The sequence below is a fragment of the Hydra vulgaris genome, chromosome 11 (assembly GCF_038396675.1).
Source record: "Hydra vulgaris chromosome 11, alternate assembly HydraT2T_AEP".
NCBI lineage: Eukaryota > Metazoa > Cnidaria > Hydrozoa > Anthoathecata > Hydridae > Hydra > Hydra vulgaris.
In genome coordinates, this window is record NC_088930.1 from 11,395,008 (window position 1) to 11,418,679 (window position 23,672).

The 23,672-nt window shown below is 24.8% G+C and overlaps 1 protein-coding gene across 2 annotated transcripts in view; it reads left to right on the plus strand.

Moving 5' to 3' along the window:
- The first annotated feature begins 1,031 nt into the window (after window positions 1–1,031).
- LOC100206949 (cullin-1) overlaps window positions 1,032–23,672 on the plus strand; it is a 57,732-nt gene continuing 35,091 nt past the window's right edge. For both annotated transcript variants that reach the window (XM_065810077.1, XM_065810078.1), the window contains exons 1-4: window positions 1,032–1,133; window positions 3,948–4,083; window positions 6,759–6,841; window positions 7,162–7,238. In XM_065810077.1, coding sequence (XP_065666149.1) covers window positions 3,953–4,083; window positions 6,759–6,841; window positions 7,162–7,238 — 291 coding nt within the window. In that variant the 5' untranslated portion in view covers window positions 1,032–1,133; window positions 3,948–3,952. The remainder of the gene's footprint in view (window positions 1,134–3,947; window positions 4,084–6,758; window positions 6,842–7,161; window positions 7,239–23,672) is intronic.

The window sequence follows — 23,672 nt, forward strand, 5'->3', positions numbered from 1 at the left end:
AGCAAATAATCTTCATCCGAACTTACTTAGAAGTTTTTGTTTGCTAATAGTTTTTGTCCAAAAATTGACAGTCTAATAATAATACGCTCAACTCATATACGTGCATAAATAAACAAACAAATAAATAAATACATATATATATATATATATATATATATATATATATATATATATATATATATATATATATATATATATATATATATATATATATATATATATATATATATATATATATATATATATATATATAATTTGATAGTCTTTAATTTTAAAATAAAGTCTTCATTTGTTCCATATATTAAAAGTGACGCTTCATTTTTGTTGAAAAAATGTTATTCCAATAAATTCCATGTGTAATGCAGCAGCATTTTTGTCGTTTTAAACTTTTATAACATAAGTAGTTTAAGAATAAATTGCTTGCTAGATTACAAGAATAAATTGATTACAAAATACTTACAAGAACAAATTGCTTGCTAAACACTAGGTTTTTATCATATCTTATTTTTCTTAAAAACTAAAATTGTAAGTTAAAACAACAAAATAAAAACCTGTTATTATATTTATCAAATATTTATCTAATGTCTCTAAATATATATCTAATGTCTCTAAATAGCTAATAAATATTATCCACTTGAAAATAGTCAGTTTTGGAAAATTTCTCTTTTTTATTTGGTTAAAATTTTTATTAAGCAAATAAAAAAGTCATTAATATAGATCATATAGCAATAAAATTAAAAGTAGAACCTGGTAATAATTTAGAATTTTTTTTTCTTAATAAAAAGTGTTACCAAATTTTTGCATTATTAAATAGTTATTTAATGCTTTTTATGTTGTTATTTTAATTTTTACTATATTTAATGTTTTGTATTTTATTTGCGCTTTTAAGTTTCATTAAAAGTAGTTATATATTTTTAATGAAATTGTAAAGTTTATTAGTATATGTTTAATATATTTGAATAGTTATATTTAACTGAATTATTTATATTTCAGTATATAGTTATATGGTATTATAATGTTTTGTATTATTTATAGTTCAAATAAAATAGTTTATTCTATAAATGGTCCATGCTAATGCATAACGTGCCAATGTAGAAATAGTTGCTTAAACTTCAAAGAAAGAACAAAAAACGGTAAATCAGAAATAATTAACTAAATTTTTTTTATGTATTGTATTTTTATATACGGAAAATCAATTTATTTTACGAGATAAATTACTAAATAATTTTTTTTAAGTGACTCTAATGTAATACTGTTTGCTAATAAATTGTCCTTGGCTAATAAATATTTACTTTTAAAGGAATATTTACAATAAAAATGTTTAAAAAATGTGAAGTAAATTCAAAATCTTTTACTTGTTTTGAGCATGCAATAAAATCCAATTGAAAAGTGCTAATAGAAGCTAATCACATTTTAAACCTTTTCTAAAATAATTCTGTTCTTAAAATTTATCCACACAAAAAGCCAATCTTATTAACAGCCTAACATTTGTTTATAATTTTGAGTAATTCACTGCTAAAATTTAGATATGTTTACCTTTATTTTATAAACATTTTTTTTGTTTCACTTGTTCATAAAGTTGTTTAATTTTTTTATTTTAAGTTAGAGTTTTTTTTATTTTTCCCTTTTAAGTTAGACTAAACCATGACCTTTTCAGCAAATGTATTTATTTTTACATTAAATAGATTTTTTATGGATCGTTTTTGCAGTAATGTATATTTAAATAATTCTTAAAGTTTAATTTTAGTTCAAGTTTTAATTGTCATCTGCATACATATTTAAAATATTTATAAAAATATCAAGTTTTTTTGTATTGTTACTCTAGCTCTAGCTTCTAATTTTTAGAAATAACAAAGCCTTTTTTAACAATGTGATAGAAATTCTATAATGTTCAAGTTTTGTCAGTAATATTTTATGAATCAAAGGCTTTTGTGTACTCTGAATAAATGCCTGTAGGTTTATCTTATAACAAATAAAGTGAAACTATGTCTACTGTTTCATAAAGATTTATTATACAAGATTTTTTTTAAGAAAGTCATGTTGATATATTAAAAAAAAGTTATTTTGATTAAAGAAATTCATGACTCAATCCAGCACAATACAAAAGTAAATAATCAAACAAAAAAATAATTCAATTAATAAGTTAGCAGCTGCTGTTTGATTGCTATAGTTGACTATTTTTTAATCTGCGGCAGCTGGCTACTTCAGTGTGGCGTCAGACATATTATCTAAATACGCATTGATAGTTATATATATATATATATATATATATATATATATATATATATATATATATATATATATATATATATATACATATATGCAGTCTTCACAGTGTGAAGTTCAATGCTAGCGCACATAAAAGCATTGGTCAGATGGTCATTTTTAAGCTAGCGTGCGCATTTTTAAAAACTAATCTTTATTTACCATTTAAGTTAAAATAAAAACAGTGAAAAGAATGTCTTGAATAAATTCTAGTTTGAAATAATAAAAATAAAAATAACAAAATAAATTTTTTATTAAAGTTCTAAATAAAATAATTAAAATGAAACCGTAAATAAATTAAAAAATAAAGTTTTATATAATTGTTAGACAAAATAATAAAAAGACCAATGGAAAGACATACAATTTGTTTAAATTCAGAATAAAATAATTAAAATGAAAACATTAAAACGAACATTTTATTTAAGTTTTAAATTAAAATAGTTAAAATAAGAAATGTAAAAAAAAAAGGTTATTTAAATTCTATATAAAACGATTACATTAAAAATGGCATAATGAATGTTATATTTGATACAGATATTGATATATGATAATTAAAATAAAAACTATTAATGGAGATCTTAAATTAAAAAAAGTATATTATTTTTATGCTTTTATTTTCTTTGGTTTATCCTTTATTTATTTTGTCATTTGTTAAGTTTGTTTCTCTTTTCAATTTATGGTATTTTGAAGCAAGAGTATATATATATATATATATATATATATATATATATATATATATATATATATATATATATATATATATATATATATATATATATATACATATATATATACATATATATATATATATATATATATATATATATATATACATATATATATATATACATATATATATATATATATACATATATATATATACATATATATATATATATATATATATATATATATATATATATATATATATATATATATATATATATATATATATATATATATATATACTCTTGTTTCAAGCCTTCCCAGGAAAAACAAGTGGTTTTTCATAAATATAAACATATATATATATAAATATATATATATATATATATATATATATATATATATATATATATATACACTCTTGCTTCAAGCCTTCCCAGGAAACACATGTGGTTTTTCATCTTGTATGTTAACATTTGAGTATTTTATTTTAGACAACTTGGTCCTAAGCATTTGCAAGTTTTTTTATATTAAGCATTTTGAAACTTACTAAAAAGATTCAAAACAAAGAACGCAAAATCTAACAAAATAGGAAATTAAAATAAATTTAAATAAGAAAAAAAATTAATAATTTAACTAAATTGTGTGATGTTTTTATTTTTGTTTCTTTAGAGTGGTTGTTATTTTCAGCAATATAATTGGATAAGGCAAAGCTAAAAAACAGAACAGTTTTAAGTTGACATTATAAAGAATGATTTTCCTATATTTTATTTATTTTTAAAGAGGAAAACGAAAGTATAAATTGCTGTCATTTGTAAAATATATTTATATAATTTTAATGTAACAAGTATATATTGTCCCTATATAAAAATGTCTATGTAATGCATATGTATACTTTTATGTATAACTTTTTTTAATGTATAATTATGTTTATTTGTTATTTAATATACACACATTAAGCTTATTTGGATAAATTTGGATATATCTATAGAAAGGTTTTAATACATATGTTTTAGAAAATATGTCATTATCTGGTTCATCAAGACCAAAAGCTACAAATCTTGAACAAATATGGGATGATTTAAAAGAAGGAATTCAACAAATTTATTTAAAACAAAATATGCCTAAACCTCGCTATATGCAGCTTTATACGTATCTTTTTATTATACTGTAATAAATTTTATACTTATTTAATTGCCTTTATGTTTACAAGATAAGTTGTATTTTTTGTTATTATAAGGGTAAGTTAGTGTATTTTTACTATTTTAAGTCTGTCATCTTTACATAAATTTTATTTAAGCAAAAAGTTTAAGGAAATACCATAATGTAAGAGCAGATTAATATAGTGTAGGACACTATATTAATCTGCTCTTACATCTATCAGAGCATGTATAAAAATATTTCTGTTTTATTGCATTTTTCTGAGGGTGAAAGTGTTTTTTGGTTATTTCTTTTTAAGTTTAGTATTGACCTATCAAGATTAAAAATAACAGAAGCATTTGAAGATCCAGCACAACAGCTAGCATCATAGTCAGTATTTAATATATCATTGACTGCATACAGTTCAATAATTTCTTCAACATCAATGTCAAATATTTCAGTTGAATATTATAACAAAACACACATTTCAGTTAAAATTGGTTTAGAATCTGCGTTGAAAATATTTTTGTAACAAATTAATGACTCTGATAAACATATCCACAAATCTAAAAAAAAAAAATTAAATAATTGAAGGAAAAGCTTTAACTGAAACCAAAACAATGGATCAAGTTCACGCAATGGATGAAAAACAAAATAAAAAAAAGTCTACAAAACATAACATAGGCTATGCATAGCATATTGCAAAAGGTACTTTGATGTAGATTCAAGGTGAAAACAGTTTGTGTCAATTTTGGTTTTGCAACTCGATTTGTACTCCAAAATGATATCAAAAAGCGATGAGTTTTCTGCACTAAAAAGTGTAGACTTGGTGGTTGCAATGTTGAGTAATAGATAGATATATTTTTCTTTATATTAGTTTTCATATAGGATTTTTTCCTCCATTTTTGTTGTTTTCTCATTGATTATAAAGGTGACTGACTTAAGTTGAAAAAATATAATTACAGTCAAAAATTATTTCTTGTAAAATCAAATTCAAGAAAAAAATGTTATTTAAGAAAAATTTAAATATTATACTAAACATTATCATCATCATCATCATCATCATCATCATCATCATCATCATCATCATCATCATCATCATCATCATCATCATCATCATCATCATCATCATCATCATCATCATCATCATCATCATCATCATCATCATCATCATCATCATCATCATCATCATCATTATCATCATCGTCATCATCATCACCAGCATCATCACAAAGTATGAAATTACTTTGCTCTAGTTAAATTTTCTAAGATTAAAACATTCCACCTGATTTTTTTTAGATAAAATTTCATTAAAACATGTTTGTTGTGCACATTCATTTTTTGATTTGATTCTTATAACCAGAACTATCTGCAGGCTTAATTATAAAAGTTTATTGTGGACCTTTTATTTATCTTCAATGTTTTCTTGAAGTTTTTTTTTTTTTTTAATCAACAAAAAAATGAAACAAAATTTTTTTTTTTAATAATTGTAACAAATTTATACACTAAATACGTCTGCTCAAATTATCCTAACCCTAGATACCAAGCAGGAGATATCCTAACCCTAGATACCAAGCAGGAGATTTTTACAAACAAGATTTTTACATTTTGATTCCAACTTGCAACTAACAACTGTAAAAATGAGTTTGTACTTAACTTATGACTCAGAGATGAATTGGTAGTATCTTAAATTTCACCATTGAATGAAAGGTGCCTTTAAGGTAAATCCCTCAGTGTGTACATTAAAAGGTAAATATACCACAACTTTTCTGTAGCTTTTTGTGTTTTTTCTGTGCCATTAGTTGTCCCATTTCATTCATGCTTTTTTTCTTTTTTATCTGTTCTACTATTTTTTTTTGAAATTTTCATTTTTGCTTTTTGCAATATATATTAAAAATAATATAAAATATATGTCTTCAGGAAAATTTCTATATATATATATATATATATATATATATATATATATATATATATATATATATATATATATATATATATATATATATATATATATATATATATATATATATATATATATATATATATATATATATATATATATATATATATATATATATATATATATATATATTTATATATATATATATGTTTATATTTATATTTATAATATATATTTATATTTATAATATATATATATGTTTATATTTATATATTATTATAATATATATTTATATTTATAATATATATATGTGTAATATATATATATATATTTATATATATATATAATATAAATATATATATAATATATAACATATATATATATATATATATATATATATATATATATATATATATATATATATATATATATATTTGTATATATATATCTGACATATATATCGTTAAAGGAACTTATAACCTTGAATGAAAATCTTCCAAATCTATCTTGGTACTATCCCTGGTAGTACAGTGCTCAACCTGTTTCTTCATGCAGCATCCTTGTTTTTCAAGGTTTGTGTTTAGGAATTATAGAGTTAAGAGAGGGTTGTAATCACAATTAAGTAGTCTCCTTGTGTGTGTCTGTGCATATATATGTAACACTTGATTAAATTGGCTGTATTGTGTACATGAAAAAAATGCACCGTTTTTTTATATATATTTTATAAAGGTTCAGTATGAAATATTTTAGTTTCTGTCAAATATACTTTTCTTTAACTCATTAAAAGTCATGTTTACAACTATTGCACTAATGTTCAAAATCCAAGCTCAAGCAACAAAATTCCAAAAAAAAAACAAACAAATTCTGGAGGTCAGAAATTAATTTAAAATGTTTAATTTTGTTTGAATAGTTTATCCGAATACACAACCCTCAGAATTAGGAAAAATAAGGTCGGCAATAATTTTCCGTCCTCAATCTTTTAGAAGTCGGCAAAAAAAAAAATAAAAAACAAAGATCCTACCATAAAAAATGGAAACGGGGTTGGCAATTTTTTTGCCAACTACAAACACTTTTAGGTCAGCATTGCCAAATGCCAACCCTAATTCTGAGGGCTGAATACACTTTTTATCTAATACAACTTTATGATTTTGAAATAAAGTATGTCTTAACAAGTTTTTTTTTTTTTACAGGTGCACAACTTGTTGGTAGTGAACTTTACAAAAGGCTGAAAGATTTTTTGAATAATTACTTAATCAATCTGCTAAGGGTAACAGTTTTATTTATTTATAGTTTAAGTTACATGGTAAACTATAAGGCCATCATTAGCGAGCAACTTGGCTTTATTACTGAAGCAACTGTTGACAGTAGAGGCATTATCAATAAATACGGATAAAAAAAAGAAAATTAAATTTAAATTAAAGAAAATTAAATTTAAAAAATTAATTTAATTAAAATAATATCATAAAATCCTAATTAAATTAATTTAAAACATTTTAAACTTTTTTTAGTATTGACTTATTTTTAGTATTGACAAAATGGCAGACGAAATTTAATTATTTAGATTGACAGTGAATTTTCAAGTGATTTACTAATTAGTGACTTACTAATAATTGTAGTATAATTAGAAATTGCCAATTGAATTAAATTACAATTTTTGTAATTTACAATTTTCATTATTTCTTTGCTATTTTTCTTCACAATTTGTTAATAGAATTGGTCAGTGTTTTAGATTTGAGCCAATTATTATTCTAATATGTATTTTATTTGACATTTTAAGGCGTATATATTGTTACTGCAACATGCAAAAGTTGTTTCTAAAATATTTAACAACTTGATCTACTTGATCCTTAATGTTTAAAATTACTAAATCTTGGGTTAATGGAATAAGCAGATGAACTGAACATTCATACATAATAACATTAATATCATCTAGAGTTTTGAACTGTTCATTTTTAACAGGTGCATTAACTAAAATTAACTATACTGTAGTTAATTTTAGTAACTATACTGCAAACTTTATAACCAAATTTTATATCTCAATGTTTTGATTGTATATGCAGAATAAATATTTGAGCTTATTTTTCTTACTGCCACATAAACTAATGGCTTCTCATGAGCATTGCTCTATCCATCAAGAGCTCATGGTTAAGGCCTGTCTATGAAGCAAACCTCAATAGGTAGTTAAGCTGAACTTATAGACAGTATCTAATAACTTTCTACCAATGTCAATTCTATTAGGTTGGTTATATTCTGGGTGTAAGTAATATCATTTTAAATAATTCTGAATAGTCAACTATTCTGAAAGGCATATCATTAGTATACATATATATTATTAGTAGTATAAATCATTTTTGCTATCTTCTAAATGAAGTTTTTATTTTATTTGTTTTTACTTAAAGTAGTTAAAAAATAAGTGAATTAATTTGTTTTCAATTTTGTGGCTGTTGCACTGCGGCTCATCCAATTCTGACTTAAAATGCTTGGTCTAGCTACTTATCAGGGAAGAAGACAACCACTCTTAATAACCTCCTGCTCATATTTATAATTTAGTTATTCTTCTTATATAGAGACTTTCTAACTAAAATGAAATGCATTTATTTTGTAGTCTATAAATTTTGCAACCCTTCTGAGGAGAGTGTGGTCACACACCTTATATGACCACGCATAATATTTTGTTTTGACAACTTGGCCATGGCTCTTTGCATGTTTTAAGTTAGCATGTTTAAAAAATGGGCTGAATAAACAAATGTAAACTTAAACTAAAATTAAAAATAAACAAACTATAAACTGAAAAGAGAGTTTAAAAAAAAAAAAAAAATACAAAACTAAGTTAAAAAAGTAAAAATCTTAACAAATAATAAAATGGTTAAAAAATAAACCAGAAAAATTAAAAGAATAAAATTAACATATTTTAATTTTAATTTAAAAGTGTTTCAAAGTTATTTAAACCAGGCTTAATTATTTTAAAACTTATTTAAAAATTTGAAACTTCCATATTTTTTAATATCTACAAAGTAAATAAAACATGTGTGTGTGTGTGTGTGTGTGTGTGTGTGTGTGTGTGTGTGTGTGTGTGTGTGTGTGTGTGTGTATTTATGTATATATATATGCATATATACATACATGTATACATATGTATGTATGTATGTATGTATGTATGTATGTATGTATGTATGTATGTATGTATGTATGTATGTATGTATGTATGTATGTATGTATGTATGTATGTATGTATGTATGTATGCATGTATGTATGTATGTACTTACATCCGCACCTTTAGTGAGACATTGTGCTTTTATACTGACCCTTTATGAGGACTTTTTTTTTTGTCGGGACATTTTTAAGTCTGGATAAAAATAACAGCTAAAACTATGTTAAATCGATGTATTTCAATGAGTGGCAGTGTTGCTTTTCATGTCTCAATAATGGGGCTTTACATGAACATTCAGCTTACACTAAAAAACTAGAAAATTCACCGTTATCGGGACTTTAAAAAAATGTTGTTTTTTTTTGCAAATTTAATGCTCAATACATTCATATGCTTAAGATACTATGTTATATCGTTAAATAGTGGTCCACTTCTGCTCCACTCAAGAGTTATTAACTTACACAATTTACATACACGCGCATTTTCTCGCGTTCTTTAAATGCGACTTTTTCTATCGTTTTGGCAATCACATCATGAAATTATGAAAATTGTTATGCCAATAGCACTTTTTTTTTCGTTAGGGAGCGTTTTGTGATTATTTTTAGATTTTAGTTTCTTTTTTGAAAGTTTGTTAAATTAAAATCATTAAAGCGAAGTTGTTGAATTTTTTTTTTTAAGATTAATTAGATTGCTTTTTTTACACGCTAAACTTCCTTTTCAGTGAATTATTAGAAAAATCTAGAATATACTTAAAAAACAAAGTAAATAAATAATTTTAACCAATTTGATATATATTCAATATACAAATTTAAAACTCTGACCTTTTTATACACAATTAAAACAATAATAAAATATTCAATCAACATTAATAAATTTGCTTTCAAAATAATAACTTCAAAACACACCATTATTTGTAGGTGTCGTTTTACACCCAGCTTTCCACCAACATACATACGTATATAAATATATACACACCCATAGATTATTTCCTTCTAATAATATTGTTCAATTTGTCTTTAACGATCTTATGCCCTCTTTTTTGAAGATAAGGTACACTTTCGTTAATTTTTTTTTGCATCAAGAAGCGGACACGGAATCTTTCTCGTAATGTATATCGAAAACGCTTTACGAAGAGATGCGTTTTCTTCTTCCGTCCAACCTTTCCAGGTTTTCTTTGACTAAATAAGAACACTAAACTATAAGCAACAACAAAATTTAAATACTATATTATTAAGGCTTTATTTATGATTTTAAAACGAATTTTTCTTTTTTAAAAAAAAAGCAAAGGAAATTTAATTTCAGACAATAACCTCTTCGTGCATGTTTTGTCTTTAATTTTGTATTCTTTTATACTCAACATTAATTCATTTTTTTTCCATACCTGTTTGTCTTAGAAGCTTTATTATTCATCATATCATATTTGTATATAAAACGACACTAAGTAGTTAGAAACAGATTTACAACAAGGTTTCTTACCATACAAAAAGACTATTTTTCAAAACGGGATGTTCAAGACAAAAATGAGGTGCCTATCTGCAAAACGCTTTAAGTCACAAAAATAAAAATTGTAAGTTAATTCCATTTCCACATTCTACTAAAGTCTGAAAATTTAAATATTAGATACTACATACTGAAAATTTAAAATTAGACCAATAAAAAAAATTTATGGTCTTAAAACTGGACAAAGAAAATATCAGTGTTGATGCTAAGGGTAGTTTAGCATTTCGTTGCTTTCTTAAAATGAGTTTACTTGAACTTAAGGCGTTTTGCAAATGGTCTCCTTATATACTCTCGTTAACTAACATATAAAAAATTTTTTATCACAGGTAACCAACATTTATATGCAGAAAAAAAAACTTCAAATAAAAAATAAAAAAGTTCTAAAGTAAAAAAAACAAACTAACCATTTCCTCCAAAACCATTTTGTAATAGTGAATCGATTTTCTTATTTTGAATGCATTTTCATCACTATTATCCATAGCAAGAAGAACTTTTGCTACTTTTGTTAATTCTATGATAGAATCCTCACATCGATACCAATTTTGATGGACATCTTCAGTATGCCCCATGTGATTTCTAAGCCACAAAAGCTCAGAATTATTCATGTCTAACAACTGCAGAATGGTTAACAAATATTTTCTAATTCTAGTTGGTGTAATAAGCTTTGGCTTAGATAAATAAGGCTTTTTTGTTATAGATTGCAGTGCATCCCAACCACATAATTTAAGACAGCCTGTACCACAGGCAAACACAAAATTATGTTTTTGGGAAATATTAGCATAATGCCTTGAGCTGATTAACAGTCTGACTGCATCTACAACTTCCTCAGTAAAAATAATTGGAACTAATGCTTTCACAGTAGAACCTAATTTAATAACATATACAACAAAAAAAAAACAACATTCAAATTGTTATGTCTGAATAAAAACAAAATGTCTGAATAAAAAATGAAGCTCCTAATATTTGAATAAATAAATATATTAAGATGTTATTAAAATTTTAATAAGTGAATAAATTCCATACCTCCTTTTTTTTTTTGCCTTCAATGTAACATAGTTTGAATCGTTCAGCAAGCTTTTTTTCTATTGATCGTCTAAAGCATCTATGTCAGCAGTTTGGCGTTTCCACCTTTTTCTACCATATCCCAATCTGGTAGTGTTCATTTTCCAGGTTCTCTCCCTCTCCTAGCATTAAATGTTAGTATTCTTACATAAGTAAGTTTACACAAATGTATGTATTCATTAGATATAAGAATTGGATTGTTTAAATACTTGGTGATTTCGCTAACACAATAATTTCTTAAAACTTTTATATCGCTTTCTTTCGGCAACATTTCTAGTGCATTACCTTATACACTGCGTTGTTTAATAAAATGGTGTAGTCTGATTCCATAGGTTCTAAAATATTCTGAATGTTTTCAACCATGACTTGTAAGCCTAGTTTCAGTTACTCTAACTTGACTATTATAGCTAGAGTTTTTAATGAATATCCTATTCTTAAATCTCTTACAGATGCATCTTCTGCATTGAATTGTTTTCTGTATTGCAACAATAACTTTGCTAAAACTCAAAGCATGTAGCTTATATCATGGTAAAGGTCTCTTTCTTTCTTACCAACTTCTACTGCTCCATAAGTCAATAATAGTTTATCATTGCGAATAATTAGATAAAATTCATCATGTTTCATAGTTGTAAGTATGTGCTCATGTACAATTCTAGGATTGCTGATCAAACTGGATTCTCCTACTAATATACAAGAAGCTTTTATATAACTTATTTCCTTGTTATCACTGCTACGCCTAAAACAATTTGAAACATGTTCGCAAAGTTTCCTTGCTCAGAAGAAACCATTAAAATATTCACAAGGCAATACCTCATCATCTTTGTTGACTGTACATTTTCTTACAGATGTTATTTTTTTAGAATTTTTAATGTTGTTTATATTTATATTAAAATCACTTTTCCTCTCTATATAAGTCCACATATTTCTTCGCTCTTTGCTTTTTTTTTGGAAAACTAAGGGCTTCTGTAACAAGTTCTTCATGCTTATGAATATGTTCTAAATGCCTTGGGATTTTAGAAAGAAGATCGATTTCACAAACAAGCTTTCGCCACCATAGATTAGGCGCCTTATAGTTGTATCTAATTTCAGTGCCTTGTAAAATTATCGTATGTGCAAAGATACTCATATATAGCTAAAAATCCACCATTATAACTTTAATAATAGCATTTGCACTCTTCATAGGACTATCACTTATATATTTACCAATACATTCAGTGTTATTTGCATCTATGCTAAATTCAAAAAAAATTTTTTTTCAATTAAAACAGTTCATTAAAATAAGCAAATAAAAAAAACTGTAGATATATATAAAAAAAAATTTATTTGTAATAAATTATTATACTTACCAATACTTAAGTCGTTCATGTTCAAGAAAAAAAAATGAAACTGCCTTTGTTTTCTTCATAGATATCTTCTCTTCTTTCACCCTCTTCTAGAGATATTAATTCACCAAAATAAGCACATATAAATTGACCTTTTTTAGTATAACTTCAGTGAAAACACTATATCCTGAAAACAATTCAAAAAATTAACTATAAATGTATTCACTTTTGACTAACAATTAATAGCATTGATGTAGTATTTTTTGAAATAATCATCTTTTTCTATACATCATTTATATGCAGTTGGATCGCGTTCTAAAAAAGGTACATTGTTTCTAGATGGCCATCTTTTATTTTCCATGTTGTTTTCAAAATGTTGTAGATATATTATTTAATTACATTTTTTAAAATATTCCTTTTTTTACAATTTTACTATTACTGTACATTACTTAAACAATTTAACATTCATAGTTTAGAAAAATATTGTTTCAATACCAGGACATATAAACACAAATTTGTGTTTATATGTCCTGGTTTGTGTTTATATGTCCTGGCGTATATTATATGTATATTATTAAAAACAATCAACACAAAAAAAGGGCAAAAGTAAATAAACTGATAGATAACAAACAAATGAGATAGCACAACGTTTGACGATCAGAAGGATGATAAAATAATGAAGAAATTTAAAAAAAGGATATTTTTTTAAATATTATGATGAGACAAAAAACAAGAAATAACTTGAATAATAGCAACATAAAAAGCAACAATAAAAATAATTTGCAATATGAACGATGCGCAAAATTACACAATTACATATAATATTATATGTTCCAGGCGTGTCTCACTCCATTTCTTTATTATAGCTCCAAAACATTGTTCCATGATTGTCCATCTATGTGTTGATGATGAGAAAAATGCATACAAGCGTTGAAGATATCCAAAAAACAACTTTTTGGATGAACTGTATTTCCCTGCATCAGAAACAGAGAGATTTTTATGGCACCATTACCAGGACATATAAACACCAAAATAACAGTTTGTGTTGACTATATTTTGCTATGCATTAGTCTTTGTAATGGTGCAAAACGTGAGTAAATTTGTTAAACAACTACTTTAGGCTTTTCAAATTAAAAATTAAAATAAATAAAATAAGAACTTCTTCAACTTTCAAAAAAGTAACAAGCAACAAAATAACTTGTTACTTTGTTAGATTTCATTAATATCATTATATATTATTAAATTATGTAGAAATTATAAATATAGACTATGCTAATGCATATAAATTGACTAAAATATTAATACAGTTGATACTTTTAACTATATAGTAACCTATGTAAATTATAGTAAATACCTATGAAAATTATAGATACTCTAATATTATTAAATAAGGTTTAATGCTTAAAAATATTTTATGATGTAAACAAAACAAAAAATTGATTAAATACTTCAATTAAATTAGAGTTTATCATCACCGGATAATCAACTCTAATTTAATATTATATTTAATATCGGAGAATATATAAGATATTATACATATTATATATAAAATCTTATATTTAATATCAGAGTCTCAGTTACAATGCATCAAAAAAAAAATTTTTTTAAAAAGAGATTAGAACAAAACAAAATCTAAACTAAATCGCAGGTGTTTAAAAAAAAGATGAATGTAATACCTGACAAATAAACATATTTATTTTGACTTAAATAATACATTTAATTTTAATGATATAGGTTTATAAACACCATTACTGAGACTTATTACCTTTTTTTATAGAATTTGTTTTGACTTAATCTATAAAAAATAATTTTTCGGTGCACCATAACTTAGACTCTGAGAAAATCATGCATTCTAAGCCAGTGTAAACTTAATAATGGTCAGAACTCAACCATTTTAAATTTAAAAATGGTGAAGAATTACAAGTTATATATTATTAACTTTTTATATATATATAAATAAAAATTCTAATTCTGTTTTATGAATTTTTAAATTAGTTTTAATCAAATACATTTAATGCTTATATGTATTACAGTTGATACTTTTTTTAAATGCCCTTACTGACTTGTAAATATTATCTTTTTTCTAGATTTTGATCAATCTCTCTGAGAGAGATTAAAAGTTTGAAATTAAAACTTAAAGATTAAGAGTCTCTCACAAAAAATAATTTTTGATGCACCGTAACTGAGACTCAGAGCAATGGGGAAATCATACTTTTTATGTCATTGTAAACTTAATAACCGCCAAGACTCTTTTACTTTCAATAAATATATAAAAATAAATTTTCCATTGTTTAAACGGTAACATATATTTTATAAATTATTTTAAATTAAGTTTACAAATTTTAATTCTTAATTGCACCTTTATTGGTACCAAACGTGGCATACTCTGAAATTACTATGAAACGACAGAACATTTATTTATTCTTTTTTTAAACACCGTTACTGAGAAATTTGATCATTTTTCAAGATTTTAATTAAATCTCTTAAAAATATTTTTGATGCATTGTTACTGAGACTTAAAGCTTTGGGAAATCATAATTTCTAAGCAATTGTAAAGTTAATAACGTTCAAGACTCCTTTACTTTCAAGAAATATATAAAAAGAATATATATTCAATTGTTTAAACGATAACATTTTTTTACTACTTTAGGAAAGAATTTACTTACATTAATTCTACATTGCACCATTAGCGACACTGCACGTGGCACACTCTGAACTAATACTCTAATTAACGCCACAATATTTACACAGAAAAAGATTCAAAACCATGTGCTGGTAAAAATGACTTTAAAAAGAGCCAGGAAAGATACAAGAGTCATATTCCCCCAAATTTTAAAATGTGCAATCGAATGCAAAAGTGCAGAGACATTTTCAAACTAAGTTTTGAAGAAAAATTTCGTGAAAATGATTTAAAAATTCTTTCTTATAAAAAAATTAAATACGTTTATGTTTATTTGTCAGATAACACTTGCTTTTTTTTTATCACCGTTACTAAGACGTATTAGCTTATTATTCTTCTAGATTTTGTTTTGTTTTATTCTCTAAAAAATTTTTTTTTTTAAAGCTCCGAAACTGAAACTCAGATTAAATTCATACTTTCTGAACCAAGAACTGTAAAGTTTGCTAACATAGAAATATTCTAACAAAAGTTCTAATTATTTGCTAATATAAAAGTATTCCAACAAATATTTGAACCATTTTTTAAACAATAGCACTATGTTTTTTAATAACTAATAATTGAATTTACTTACCTTAATTCTTTATTGCACCTTTTTTGGTACTGCACGTGGCATACTGAAATATAACTTACACGGAACGACAGAATATTTATACAAAAATAATAATTTAAAACCATCAACTAGTAAAAATTACTGATGAAAGTGCTGAGGAAGGTACAAAAGTCAATTCAACACAAAATTGAACAAACTTTAAAATGTGCGATAGAGGCTCTATTGCACATTTTAAAGAGCAGGGCCGACAACGCCGGGAGAAAAAGGTCAAGGAGCACAGGACCTCCCCCCAACTTATTTTAAAACATTTTTTTTCGTTTTTAACAGAGTTTCTAGATTTAGAAGACTTTTTTGGAAATTGATGATTGTTCCCATCCACTTCAAAACCCGCGTCGTATGTTTTGTAGAGTACTGGAACGCAAAAGAACAAAGAGACATTTAAAATGAGTCTTGAAGAAAAAATTTGTAAGGGAAAATCATTTAAATGAATTAAAACAATTTTTTTTTTCTTACTAAACGGATAAAATAAATTTTTTTTTTTTAAAAACTATTTCGATAAGATAATAAAATAAAATAAAAAAAAAAGAAAATACAATACTGTATCAAATATTTAATTCTTATTTTAAATTAAGGAGGCATGAACTTCCTTGTTAGATTAATCACCTACAGTTACTTTAAAAAAAAAAAAAAAAAAAGTAATTGTAGACGATTATAGATTATTGTGCAAATTTTTCAAGTATAAACTTTAAATTATTAGCTTAATCTTCTGTAGACATATGATGTTGTTTTTTCATATTTTAATCAACAATTATGGTTTTAAATGGAGTGAATCTTTGAGGCAATGATCTACTTGTATCCTTAAAATGAATATCTCATTCTTCAATCGTTTTCGGCGTTTAACAGATCTTTCACTTTTTCTATATCTTTATTGAGATCTGATTCTCAAATAAAAATACCTTGTAACAAGCTAAGAACAAATTTTTAAACCTTCCAAACCCATGATACTTACTTTATTTCTGTTAAAAAATATAGCCATTATTCTTGCAAATATAGTTTAAAACTATATTTGCAAGAATAATGCAAACATTCAAGTTCTTTGATGCGAATTTATGAATTGCTGTGCAGTAATCTTTTTTAATTTTAATTTTACAAAGATAACTTATTGTTGACGTCATTAAAGACAACTACAATAACAAACACTAGTAAAGAAAACTTTGATAAAACTTGTCATCTATTGGGAATTTCTCAAGAAGTTTATTGAAACTAGTTTGAAAAATCAAACTCAGAGAAAAATCAAACTTTCTTAGCTGTTTTAGACTTAGTAACGGTTGAAAACTCTTTATTTTCAAAAAGGTATAGAAATAAATATTCTAACCATGCATTAAAAGTTCAATATATAACTTAAATTGAATTAAGAACGATTATGCTTATTTGTCAGGGATAACATGCTTTATTTTGAAGCACCGTTACAGAGACTCATAGAAAAGTCAAACTTTCTAAGCCATTATAAACTTAAAAACTGTTTAGAAACCTTCATTTTCAAAAATATATAAAAATAAAAACTCTAATTATGTATTAAAAGTTTAATATTTAATTTAAATTGAACTTAAAAATGTTTATGCCTACTTGTCACATATTACTCGCTATTGTTATTAAACCACTGTTTCTAAGATGTTACGTTAATCTTTTTTCTAGATTTTGTTTTGTTTTAAACTCTTAAATGTATAAACTTTAGATCCACCGTAACTGAGACTCAAAGAAAAGTCAAACTTTCTAAGCTATTGTAAACATAATAACGATTGAGAAACTTTTAATTTCGAAATATATAAAAAAAGATATTTATGTTTATTAGTCACGTATTACACGCTTTTTTTTTAAACCAACGTTACTGAGACTTGTTATGTTAACCTTCTTTCTAGATTTTGATTTGTTTTAAACTCTCAAATGTTTAAATTTTAGATGCACCGTAACTGAGACTAGGAGATAAGTCAAACCTTCTAAACCATTGTAAACTTATTAACGGTTAAAAAACCTTTAATTTCAAAAAAATATATAAAAATAGATGTTCTTATCATGTATAAAAAGTCAAATATTTAATTTGAATTAAAATAGGAACGATTATGCTAATTTGTCAGAAATTACATGCTTCTTTTTTTGTGCACCTTTACTGAGACTTATTAGGTTATTCTTTTTTCGAGTTTTTGTTTTGTTTTTAACTCTCAAATATATAAACTTTAGATACACCATAACTGAGGCTCAGAGAAAAGTCAAACTTTCTAAGCTATTGTAAACATAATAATAATGGTTGAGAAACTTTTAATTTCGAAATATTTAAAAAAACGTATTCTAACCATGTATTAAATGTTTAGTACTTAATTTAAATTGAATTAAAAATGTTTATGCATAATTGTCACGTATTACACGCTTTTTTTTTAACCCACCGTTACTGAGACTTATTACGTTAATCTTTTTTCTAGATTTTTTTTTTTAAACTCTTAAATGTGTAAACTTTAGATGCACTGTAACTGAGACTCAAAAAAAGTCAAACCTTCTAAGCTATTGTAAACTTAATAACGGTTGAGAAACCTTTAATTTTAAAAATGTATAAAAAATGATATTCTAACCATGTATTAAATATTCAATACTTAATTTAAATCAAGTTTAAAACGTTTATGTTTATTAGTCACGTATTACATGCTTTTTTTTTAAACCACCGTTACTGAGACTTTTTACGTTAATCTTCTTTCTAGATTTTGATTTGTTTTAAACTCTCAAATGTTTAAATTTTAGATGCACCGTAACTGAGACTAAGAGAAAAGTCAAACTTTCTTAACCATTGTAAACTTATTAACGGTTGATAAACCTTAAATTTCAAAAATATACACAAATAAATTTTCCTATCATGTATTAAAAGTTAAATATTTAATTTAATTTGAACTAGGAATGATTTTGCTTATTTGTCAGTAATTACATGCTTCTTTTTTTACGCACCTTTACTGAGGCTTATTACGTTAATCTTTTTTCAAGATTTTGTTTTGTAAACTCAATAACAGTTGAGAAACCCTAACATTGTAAACCTCATAACTTAAACTCAATAATAACGGTAATAACGTTGTAAACTTAATAAGGGTTGAGAAACCTTAAGTTTCAAAAATATATAAAAATAAATATTCTAACCATGTATTAAAATTTCAATTCTCAATTTAAATTAAATTAAAAACGTTTATGTTTATTTGTCACCTATTACACGCTTTTTTATTAAACCACCGTTACTGAGACTTATTACCTTAATCTTTTTTCTAGATTTTGTTTTGCTTTAAACTCTCAAATATATAAACTTTTGATGCACCATAACTGAGTCTCAGAGAAAAGTCAAACTTTCTAAGCTATTGTAAACATAATAACGGTTGAGAAACTTTTAATTTCGAAATATATAAAAAAAGATAACTGTATGTATTAAATTCTAACTGTATTCTAATGTATTAAATGTTCAATACTTTATTTAAATTGAATTAAAAACGTTTATGCATATTAGTCACGTATAACACACTTTTTTTTTAATCCACCGTTACTGAGACTTACTAGGTTAATCTTTTTTCTAGATTTTGATTTGTTTCAAACTCTCTATTGTATAATTTGTTAAAGCACCGTAACTGAGACTCAGATAAAGTTCAAACTTTCTTAGCCATTGTAAACCTATGAAACGATTAAGAAACCTTTAATTTCAGAAAATATATAAAAATAGATGTTCTTATCATGTATAAAAAGTTAAATATTTAATTTAAATTGAAATAGGAATGATTATGCTAATTTGTCAGGAATTACATGCTTCTTTTTTTGCGCACCTTTACTGAAACTTATTACGTTAATCTTTTTTCTAGATTTTGATTTGTTTTAAACTCTCTTATGTATAACTTTTTGATGCACCGTAACTGAGACACAGATAAAATTCAAACTTTCTAAGCTATTGTTAATTTAATGACGGCTGAGAAACCCTACATTTCAAAAATAATCAAAAATAAATATTTTAATTATGTGTTAAATGTTCAATATTTAATTTAAATTGAACTAGTAATGATTATGCTTAATTGTCAGGTATTACATACTTCTTTTTTTAAGCACCTTTACTGAGACTTATTAAGTAAATCTTTTTTCTAAATTTTGACAAACATGTGGCTTAAACTTCCTTGTCAAATGCTCTTCCCCAACGCATAAGAGATTTTTACAATTAATTTTACGCCACCCTCCATTTCAATGTCGCATTACTTTGTTTTTGTTTTTTATTTATATATATATATATATAAATTTGACATTAAAAATAATTTCCACTTTTGTTTTTGTAAAATATGCAAATGGTGGGGACAAGAAGAAGATAAAATAGTCTTCATGCCAAGCCCCTAATACTCCGTAAATAGTATAGCAATTAAAAACTTGTCATTAAAAATGTTATCAATAAATAAATATAGCTTTAGAAGAATTCCTCCATTTTTTGATTACTTAAATTTGTTTCGTTTAGTTTTAATTTAAAATTATTTATGTTTGCAATTATTTTTATGTCGTTTCTGATTACTATGCTCCGTAATTGGGGGCCTCTAGCTGTGAAAGAAAACTTAGCAGTTTAAAAATGAGTTTTAGCTTAAATATAATTATTGTTTGCATGTCTAGTAAGATACTTGTACTGTATTTTTTTAAATAGTGCTTTAAAAACATTTAACATCGTATCGTTATTAATTTTGTACATAAAAATGAAATGATGATATATATTTATTTGCTACACTCAAAATTTTTAGATTAATAATTAGTGGTTGTGAATGAGAAAGACGGTCTGCTTTGAATATGATTCTTATGGTGGTAGTACCCCAAAAAACAGGCTAAAATTTTTTTTTTCAAAATTTAAATTTTTACAATTTTCATTCATTTATTATGTCTACTCTTATAATAATAAAAAGAAATTCAAAAAAAAAAAAAAAAATTAAAGGGGCTAAATAAATTTGGTACTGGATCATAAAGCGCCTTAGTAACAGGCCTTAAAGATATGTTTCCTTCAATATCTTGAAAAATACAAGTCCAATTTGTATAGTTTTTTTGTGTGCTTATGGCTAAATTGTTCCTTAAAAAGGTTTTATTTATCAACATAATGAAGCAGAAGATATTGCATACTACAGCTGTGGTTTTTAGTGTGTAAAAAACTTAATATACTTTTAGTATTTTTTTAAATTGCGTTTTCCCAGCAATTAACTTTTTTTGCATTTTTTAATTTTTTAACAAAGATAACTTTTTAACCGCTCATTGGAGTTTTTTCAAATTTTTATCAATTATTCTTGAGTGTTTTAGCAAGCTGTACTTTTAGCAAGCTGTACTTTTAGCAAGCTGTACTTTTACTTTTTTCTTTTTATTGGCAGAATATAATGATTTTAAAGTTATTAAATGTTGTTTATTATATAATTTTTAATTCAGCACATTTTTTGAAAATATATAAAACTGCTTATAAAGTCTGGTTTGGAGAACATGAATGGTTCCCAAGATATTCTTGTTAAAAAAAGGTCCATTTTTTGCCTAAATTTTGCTAATTTATGCGCATAATTACCGAGGAGGGGGTTAAAAAAAATTATTTTTGTTATTTTTTGAAATAATTTAATCTAACACTTCAGAAATTGTTAGAATTAAATATTAAAGTTTCAATGGTTACAGGATATTATATTTATTTTTAAATAATCTAAACATTGAATAGAAAATTTCCATTTGTGTAAAATAAATATAACATTTTTTACAATTTTGTCAGAAAATAGATCCTTTTTGAATTAGACCTCTCTGCGTCAGTGAGTCCTGCAATACCATAGTTACAACATAGGTTGCTTAAAGTTAAAATTTAATCTCAAAGCAATATTTCGTTTCATTGAAAATTTTATAAAAAAACAAAAAATCTATTTCGTCTAACTGTTTCGCGCGATGTTCTGATAGTCACTTCCTAAATTTTTTTAAAAAGTTAGACAAAATGTTGTTTAATAAAATCAAGCAATGATCAAATTGAAACTTTGAAAAATACAATTGCACAAAAAATTCTTTACAAAATAACTATAGTACAAATGTTTAGTATATTTTTATAGTGTGGTTTATCCTCCACCAGCTAATTGCCATATAGAGGCCACATACCAAGGCCCGTGAAGATAAGTTCAGCTCACTAAAGAGCATCATAAACTGCTTTGACGGATCAATGTAAGTGAGTTTAAAAAAGAATAGAAGTAAACAAGAGTAAAAGTGAGAAGAAGTTGAGTTAGAAATATAGCACAGAGAAAAGCGGACAGATGTGGCACCAGATGTCAGAATGTGCACGTTGACAAAAAAAAACTTTATAATAAATATTTTGTTGTTTTTATATGCTTGATACTTGTATATTTTTTTAAGTTTAAAATAGAGAAATGTAGCTTAGCCATGTTTTAGCTTCTTTGCTTCTGCGTATGCTTCAGAGCACTTGTCTTTATGAGATTTTTAAATTGCTCAGAATCATTAAATATGTTGAAACTCAAGTCATTATGGAGTTTATATTAGAACTAAGAATTCAATGTAATGTTTTTAAAACTGCACCCTATTTCGTATGTCTTTTAACCAAAAGAAAAGGCAATGGGGTTTCCAAGTATAAAAGTTTTTCTTAAATACAGCAGTTCATCATCATAAAAATACTATACGTATATCATATGTTTTGCAGTCCTTCAGAAGCTTTTTTACTGGAAATCAAAGTTATATTTGGTATATAGTTCATTTGTTTTTATTGTATTTGCCACAAATCGTTCAACATATTAAAAAAAACTACGGACCACAAAATACTTTAGACGTCCAACAAAAAAATGTCCAAAAATCAAGACTAAAAAGATAAAAAAAAAAATTAGTGCAATATAAATGCAGCCTAAAGTCAAGTCCCAACATTGGTGCAAAAAAAAAAAGACTTACTTCGAAATATCACCAATACCGGGACATGCGAATTTCATTGTTTTGAATCCGTCATGTGATAAGCAAACATACATAAATACTAATTACCTTAATATTACCTTACAAAAAAATAAACATAAAAAAAACACTCGAGTTTAGGAAAGTCCCGGTTGCTGGATGCCAAAAGAGGTCTCATTAAAGGTGCGGATGTACCTATGTATGTATGTATGTATGTATGTATGTATGTATGTATGTATGTATGTATGTATGTATGTATGTATGTATGTATGTATGTATGTATGTATGTATATATATATGTATGTATGTGTATATATGTATATACCTATACACATATATTATGATATTATATAATTAATTTTTTTATTCATTCGCTATTTTTATGATTCATTTTAACTTAAGTTTTGTTTTTAAATTCTTAAATTTAAGAAAATAAATTTTTAAGCCATTTTTTACGAAGTAGTTCACTGTCGACTAGTGTGCATTATCTTTG